The sequence below is a fragment of the Seriola lalandi genome, unplaced genomic scaffold (genome assembly GCF_002814215.2).
Source record: "Seriola lalandi dorsalis isolate HSWRI2012SDOR001 ecotype SW California unplaced genomic scaffold, Sedor1 jcf7180002054657, whole genome shotgun sequence".
NCBI lineage: Eukaryota > Metazoa > Chordata > Actinopteri > Carangiformes > Carangidae > Seriola > Seriola lalandi.
Genome location: NW_019525210.1, coordinates 390,699 through 398,864, shown reverse-complemented (window position 1 = coordinate 398,864; position 8,166 = coordinate 390,699). Strand labels below are relative to the sequence as shown.

Genomic DNA, 8,166 nt, shown 5'->3' with positions numbered 1-8,166 from the left:
TGGCAACATCACTGATGATATTGGGACAAATATGTCATATATTACATTTATGTATGGGAAGTATTATTATGGGAAGAATATATTTTTATTAAAAAAACGTCAGTTAAAGTGTCAGTTAAAATGTTAACTTAAACTGTGTTTAGGCTACAGTAGAGATAATCACATATTTTATATGTTAAAGCATCACCTGAAAAGTAATTAAGTATAGCTGTTAATATACAGTATTTCTCTCGAAAATGTAGTGAAGTAAAAGTGTGAAGTAGCACATCAAGTAAAGTAAAAGACTGTACTAGCAGAGTACTTTACAGAGTAAATGTACAAAGATGGGAGAAAATACAGTAAGTTGCTATGCGGACGAATGGCCACTAGGTGTCACAGTTCTCCCATTTTTATTGGCACAAACAAAGAAAACTTTTCTTTAGGACAACTGAAGTGAAGGAGGGATCACTGAAATGTGTGTGTGTGTGTGTGTGTGTGTGTGTGTGTGTGTGTGTGTGTGTGTGTGTGTGTGTGAGAGAGAGAGAGGAAATGTGCTTGTGTGATTTGTTGTCATATACGCCGACTATCTCCACCTTTAGATCAATGTCTCATCCTGAAACCAACGTTAATCAAGGTCTTCATCCCTCCTGTCACCTCCAACCGGTGTAATGCAGAAGTAACGTGTGTGTGCGTGTGTGTGTGTGTGAGAGTATACAGGGAGGAATGGATGCAGACAGTAACAGTTAGGTACGCAGGGTGTCGACAGGTAACCAACATTAACTGAAGACAGCGGGACTACACTTTTACCGTAGTTGAAGTCGCTTCCTCCGGCTGGAGCTCCCTCTCCAGTCGCTTTTCTTGTGGGGTTTACCCGCCTCTCCTGTCCTCACCTCCGGACTCCACTTCGGTGTTTACCTCGGCAGAAGAAATGTCGGAGGAAAAAAAGGACATTCCTAACGAACTGTTCGGTAAGTTAACGTTAGTTAGCTAACAGTTAACTGTCGGTGAGGTGGTTAGCTAGCCGACTCATACAGTTGAGTTGCAGTAGGTGCTCTAAACATTTAAACCAACTAAGCGTGTAATAATAAAGTTAATAAGTTGTTAAACTTTTGTATCTCAGGTAACATCCTGTAGTTGCAATTAGCCATAGACCATTAAGTGACTGAAAACTTGATAGTAAGCTTATTCAAACACTAAAGGAATATCACAGACATAAAAATGCTTTACGGCATGATTAAGTTACTCCAAACTCTATTAAATCACTGCAAGCCACTTTAGGAATATCACAATAGTGCTCATATTTATTTTACAAACATACTATTCACCATATGACAATAAACATAAACAATAAATGACGATAATATTGAGGTTAAAAGACCATAAAGTCATCACACATCACTGCTGAAACAACAGAACTTCTCATTGGATTATTGTAGAAGTGACTCCACAGAAGGTAAAAACTACCACTAATTCCAATAAACTATGTGCATAAACTACCACAGGTACACGCTCCTCACTATTACAGGGATATAAGAGTGAGTTTAAGGCTTTATTTAACAGTGGAACAATCACAGTGTTCAATATTTTTCTACTTGCATTTCAGTCACTTGTTAATTTTCATGCCCCTAGGGCCAGGCTGGCTACCTGAGAGTTTCTCCTCTGCCACTTCCTTATCTGAAGTGGGGGAGAGAGAAGGCTTTGGGAGAGGGGTGTGTCCTGTGAAATTCCTTTGGATTGTGAGATATTATCAACACAGACTGCCTGGATGACTGAGTGTCAAAAAGAAAGAGGGGGGGGAAAAAACTGTAAATCTCTGAAGTTTTGCTGTAGAAAGTAGCCTAAAATGTTGACTTTAAACATGGCACTGATGCAGTCAGGGTTTTGAATATCTGAGCTGTCTTGGTTAGATAAGGCTTGTTGGAGCTTGACATTTGGAGGCTGATATTTCCGCCAATGTCCAATGTCTTGTTATGTGAGTATTTTGATAGACCAGAATGTATAAATAACAACAGTAGGTAATTGCAGCAAGGTAATATACGTGTGTAAAAACTCCCTAAAGCTGAAAGAAAAGTACTTTTAGTTGGACTGTCATTAGGAATCAAAAGCAAACCCAGCACTGGGTGGTGAGGCTGACTCACAGGCCCCATGCTTTCTGTTATGGTGCCGGCAGTCCAATCTCATACTGTATGTCACTGGACTGACTGATGAATAGGGCTTTTTGTTGTCAGTTCCTGCTGCTGGCTTTCATAGGACAGACTGACCTGATGCTGCTCATAATCAGCAAATTAAAACTAAAAGAAGAAGAGGGTATGAGAGTTTGTCCTTATTGTGGACAGAGGCTGTGCTGGTAATAAAAAGTGAGGATGATTGCATTTGAATTTGGATGGTGAAATATAAAAAAAAAAAAGGGCTATAGACACAGCTCACACTAATGCCAGTTTAATGCCAAAGCAAAGTGAGTTTGTCACCCAGTTCAGCTGGTAGCTCCTTGGTTTTATATGAGTGATTTGGAACGAAGGAGAAGTCCACGTGTTTTTGATTAGCCTCCACGCTGCTTCATGCTGTAATGTTTTCATCCTCCCCATGACCTTATTATGTGTCTGGGCAGAGAGGAGGGGGACAGCATGATGTCATGGAGGCAGGCACTTGCTCTCATACTCATTAACACTCTCTGTTTGCCATGCACACACACTTGTCTCTACCTTACCCTCATTTTACCTCTTCCTTTATCTTGATGTCTCACTTTCTTTCTCTCTTCCTCTCACTCTTCTCCCTCTCTCACTCTGTCTGTTACTTAATCTTACTTCTTCACCCTCCCCCTCTTTCTCCATCTGTCCCTGGATTTTCCCACCACTGCAACAGCGATGTTTCACCATACTCGGCCAGAACTATTGCCCAGAGTAGACAGAACCAAATGAATGCAGCAGAAATACATAATCTTTAATGTTTTTTTTTTTCATTTTTGCTTGAAATGGAAGAATATCCCCTATAACACCAGAGGTTGTAAAATGTAAGATACGCTATAGACAGTAGACTATACTTGTCACACTACATTTAGACTAATGTAATATAGAGACTTTACAGTTTTATGTCAAACGACTGAGGAGCCACAGCTGGCTCAGATGGTGATATAAAGATAGTTAATGTAAAGAACAGCAGTGGGTTCCTTTGACATGTGATTTTACACACACAAGTAAAATCAGCTTTTTTTAAACCACACTCCCTGAATTTGTCCGAATCGAGTTCACCGTTGACGTTACGCAAGAACCAGTTTTAAAATTAAAACAAAATTCAACGACTAAATGATTTTTGTGTTTAACACCAGGCCAAGGAAGAGAAGGAAGTAGAAAAACCTAACCTCCCTGAGCTTAAACATACTGAAAAACAACAGAGTATGTTACAAGTTGCAAACTCAGAGAAAAATCCTCTTATGACACTGTGTGAACACAGAGGGTTATTTATGTGGACTCATATTGATGAACACAGTAAACATGACCCAATTTGAAGGCACCATGAAACACCACAATATTTCCACTTTAATTACCCCCTTTGCCAGAATAAGAGGTGTGGTGACCAGCTCTATTTCAAGAGCTCAACTAGCTGAGTGCTGCAGGAATGTTGAACAGGACTGAAATGGGACTGAAAACAAATGAAATCTCCTATCTGAACCCTCTCTGTGCGTTTTGTAATTAGTTGTAATTTGAATCTTCCAGCTGTTGTGGTGTTAATTGTCAGGTGTTGTTGTCGTTGTCTGCTGCAGAGAGTGTGCGGGAGGCAGTGGGTCGGAGGGTGAAGCTGACCCTGAGGCGCAAAGTCCAGCTGGAGGTCAAAGGTGACAAAGTGGAGAACAGAGTTCTGGTAAGTGACAACTGTCCAGTTTGTATTCTATATGCTATAGCTACAGTGCAAATTTCATTACACATGGACTCAATATTTTGTCCTTTTTGTTTGGTTTTCAGTCTTTAAATTTGTCATGTCTGGGCTGGTGTTCTGTAGAGTGGCCCAGACATGTCAACACAATGCAAAATGCACAACACAAATACAAATGCAAATTGTGCATTCATGTTGTGCCCATTCATGTGCCCGGCTTCCCCGGGCCGGTTGATTCATTACACAAATGAATCATTTTATTGCTTGCAAAAGGTTAAAAAAATCCAAGAGGCTGCATTAGTGTGGTGCTTGTTGCCACAGGTAGAGGTGAGAGGATGTGTAATGGGAAGTTAAGGTTTATTAGACGTTAAGAATATACTCCAATGAGACAAGTTTTAAACTGCAGCAGTGATTTGTCCTCAGTCTCAACATTAGCAAGGTAAATAACAGAATGAGCACAAGGCTACTCTGTTCACACATCAAGATATTTTACCTGGTACATGCACTTACATATATGACCATCCACTGCATTCACAAAACGGCATGGTTGGACAACGAATTTCCATTGTCAGTAGAGGAAGCACTAAAATGGTGAATCTAAATATATTTAGGGGGGTGATGTGTCACATCTAAAGCTCAGAAAAGATCCGCTGTGCATGATAAACACGTCTGTTCGAAGGACTTCCTGTTCAGTGACACCATAGTCGACTGGTCTCTCGTGGTTCTGATGCATTTCCTGTGACTTTTGTGGAGCTGAGCACTGAGTTCTCGGTCGACTGCATGTGGTTGTTAAATATTTTGAATGACTGCGGCTACGGTAGCTGAGTCTGAGAGGAGCTGCTGCTCTGAGTCATGATCTGATGGTCAGTGTCTGTCAGACCAGTGCTTCCCTGTTTTCCTCTGCAGCTCCACAGATACAACGCTTTAAACATGTACTGAGCAAACTGAAAATGGAATTCGCTTTCTCACTGTCTTGCTTCTTTGTTGGCTCATCAAGATAACAGAACATGGTCGAGGTCTCATTTGTGATTTTTTTTTTTTTGTAACAGTACTTGCATATTTCGTATCAATCCATCCTACAAACCTAGAAACATATAAAATATATTATATATATATATTGTAATATGAATATTTTATACTTTGTCTTCACTGCATTTATTGGTGTAGTATTTTCTCTTTAATAGTCTAGGCTATTTGTGCAAAAATAGTTCACAGCTTTCCTAACCAATTCTTGTTCACACCTACAATGCATTTAAGAAATAAGTGATGAATACTACAAATAAGGTTTTCCTGGCTGCAGGGATTAGCTCCAGTTCAGCCACAAGAGCATTAGTGACGTCCGACAATGATGTTGCGCAACGAGGCCTTGATTAAGTGATTGATTGATTGATTGATTGATTGATTGATTGATTGATTGATTGATTGATTGATTGATTGATTGATTGATTGACAATTCATCTCAAAGGTGTTTGATGGTCTCTTTGCAGTCCTGTCAAGGTCTTCCACATCAAACTTGGAAAAACATTTCTTTATGGAGCTGGTTTTGTGCACTGTGGCGCTGCCATGTTGGAACAGGAAAGACCTTCCCCAAACAGTTGGCACAAAGTTGAAAGCACATCATTAGGATTTCCCTCAGTCAGAATAAAAGAGCCCAGCCCCAACCATGAATCTTTGGTTTGTTCATTTAAGACATTACAGGCATATTCAGTAAGAGCTAAATCAGAAACTCTGATCACCTGACTACTCATGTTTCAAATTATAAATGAATAATATAATAATGTTTATAATCATATGACAGTGTTGCACATATAATGCAACATAAATGTAACTCTTATATTAATTGTTAAAAGATACAGGACTCAGTGCAGAGATACTAAGATAAAGAAAGTGGGTGTTACTGTGGTATGATATCTGGTTTCATGTACAGTATCTGCAGGTATGTGAAATCACCTCAACTCTCACTGAGTGAATATTGAAGACTTGTGGAGATCATGACTCAAACCTGTGACCTTCTGGTTATAGCTCACTCAACCTTCTTGCCCCCCTCAGCTCAGAAAAACATCACACACACATTTTTTAGAACATATTTCTTTGCCTTTGACCACATACCAGAATGTGACTGCAGCTCCTGTCAGGACTTGACTGAAGCAACCCAAAGCAACCCACAGCCACAGGGTGTCGAGACACACACACACACACACACACACACACACACACACACACACACACACACACACACACACACACACACTGGGGCGTACACACACAACAAATTCCACAGTTTTAGATCAGCAGATTAGAAGCCCATGCTATAATTTCATGAAATGAGGTGAAACGTGCTAAATGTTTCACGATAATGTGTCAGGCTGATTTGTTTGTGTTTGTATAAATGAAAGTTAAATACTGATGGCTTCCTGAACCAGAAACAGTGTCACCATTTCATAGTTTGTCCACCAGAGACCTCTGACATGTTTATTTTTCAACTGTAAAATGTCCTGCTCAGAGCATATCAGTTATTTAAAACAAACGAATCTAAGGGATCCATATGAAGATTGTTTGGTTATGTTAAAAAATTACTATCATCCAATATCAATCGGTCACAAACATCCAGTATCTGGGCTATAATCAACATCCTGGTAAACACAGCCACATGGCTTGTAATGGCTGATCTTGTAGTGTTTCTGCCAAAAGATTATGTTTGACAGCAGTGACAGTTGCACAGGTTTCATACAGACAGTGGTTTAACATGCCGCCCTGCTTTATATTGACCTCTTCCTTTAATTCTTCAATTCATGGCCTTCTGTATCATTATTACATACCAAATGCTGCTAGCAGTGCAACACGGTCCAGAGCTCTCACTGTTATCTGTTTTCTATTATCCGGTCTGCCTATGTGGACTTGTGGACCTACGTCTGCACAACACCTGAACCGGGTTGTTTCCAGACTTTAGAAAACTGAGACAGGTTGCTCAGACTGTCTCCTGACACAGCCCCACCTCAGGCAGGTTAATGTCACACCCACCATTGCCTGAGAGTCTTGTCAGTCAGAGAGGAGCACATATCTTATTGGCTGTTCTCTGACCTTGAGCAGATGTGACCTGGAGTGACCTCTGCGAAACTGATGACATACATATACCAGAGCTGGCTCAGCCTCCTGTCGATTGCTTTTCACTCTCCCTCCATCCCTTTTGTTTTGTCTCTACCTTTGATAATTTCATTTCAGTGTAAATGTGACAACAAAGACCATTTATCTTACACTGTTTCCATAACTGAGACCACAAACATCTCACAAGCTCATGACGAAAATAAGTTACTAATTTTGTCAGAAACATACTGGCATTGGCTGAGCGAGCGGCCATAATGTGCACTCACTCTCTGCCAGGACAGAAGTTCAACACGTGGTGAAAGATAATATATATTATTATCCCACTCACTGAAAAACGCTCTCCAGAGGCCAAGGCCTCTGCCAGCTTCTCGACAAGTGGAAATAGACAGAAACTACACGAAAGGTCAGGAGGAAAACATCTGCTCTGACATAATTGGACTGAAAATAAGCAGATTTCTATCCATTTAACTTTATTTTCATGTTTAATTTTCACTTTTGTTTTCTTCTGATCAAACTGCCTTTAAGTGTAATGTGATTTTTTTTATTATTATTTATTTCTTGATCTTGGTGAACTTGATCTCAGTTGGATCTTATAGATGTTTATTGACATTATTTAGTGAGAATCTCCCTCTGTCTGTGTCTGACCAATCTGTCTCTGTTCTCAGGCCTTGGCATCACATCGAGCATATCTGCTGACAGCTCGGGTCCCTTCCAAGGTTTGTAAATCTGTGTGTGTGTGTGTGTGTGTGTGTGTGTGTGTGTGTGTGTGTGTGTGTGTTTGTGGTGACATTGGTGCAGAGACCAATCCTCCAGTTTTCCTGTTTCTTTCTCATTCGTATCTAATTTATCATCACTTATATCATCCCCTTCCTTTATTCCTCTCCTCTTCCCTGCCATCCTCCTGCTCCTCCTCTTCCTTCTCTTTGGGAATGTTTCTTATTTGGTCATGGACACGCTGCTGCTTGTTCCTCCAGAGTCAAGCTGTTTTGGTTTTTTTTTGTTTGTTTTTTTTCTCTCTTTTTGCCTTGTTTTAATTCCACATTAACAGAGGCCACAACAAGTGTGGACACGTTTCAGACACTTAAACTCTCTATAATCCAAACACAGGTAGAAGTAAGGGAGTTAGGTTTTGATTTTTAGCCAGGCTAACCGCAGGGTTCTTGGGATGGCAATGTCAGTCCACCACTTCAGTCCAGACTGAAATATCTCTAT

The 8,166-nt window shown here is 40.3% G+C and overlaps 1 protein-coding gene across 2 annotated transcripts in view; it reads left to right on the top strand.

Annotated features, from left to right (window-relative positions):
• Positions 1-463: 463 nt before the first annotated feature.
• The window catches only part of carmil1 (capping protein regulator and myosin 1 linker 1), a 31,409-nt gene continuing 23,706 nt past the window's right edge, over positions 464-8,166 (top strand). For both annotated transcript variants that reach the window (XM_023420752.2, XM_087177841.1), the window contains exons 1-3: positions 464-947; positions 3,740-3,837; positions 7,620-7,670. In XM_023420752.2, coding sequence (XP_023276520.1) covers positions 908-947; positions 3,740-3,837; positions 7,620-7,670 — 189 coding nt within the window. In that variant the 5' untranslated portion in view covers positions 464-907. The remainder of the gene's footprint in view (positions 948-3,739; positions 3,838-7,619; positions 7,671-8,166) is intronic.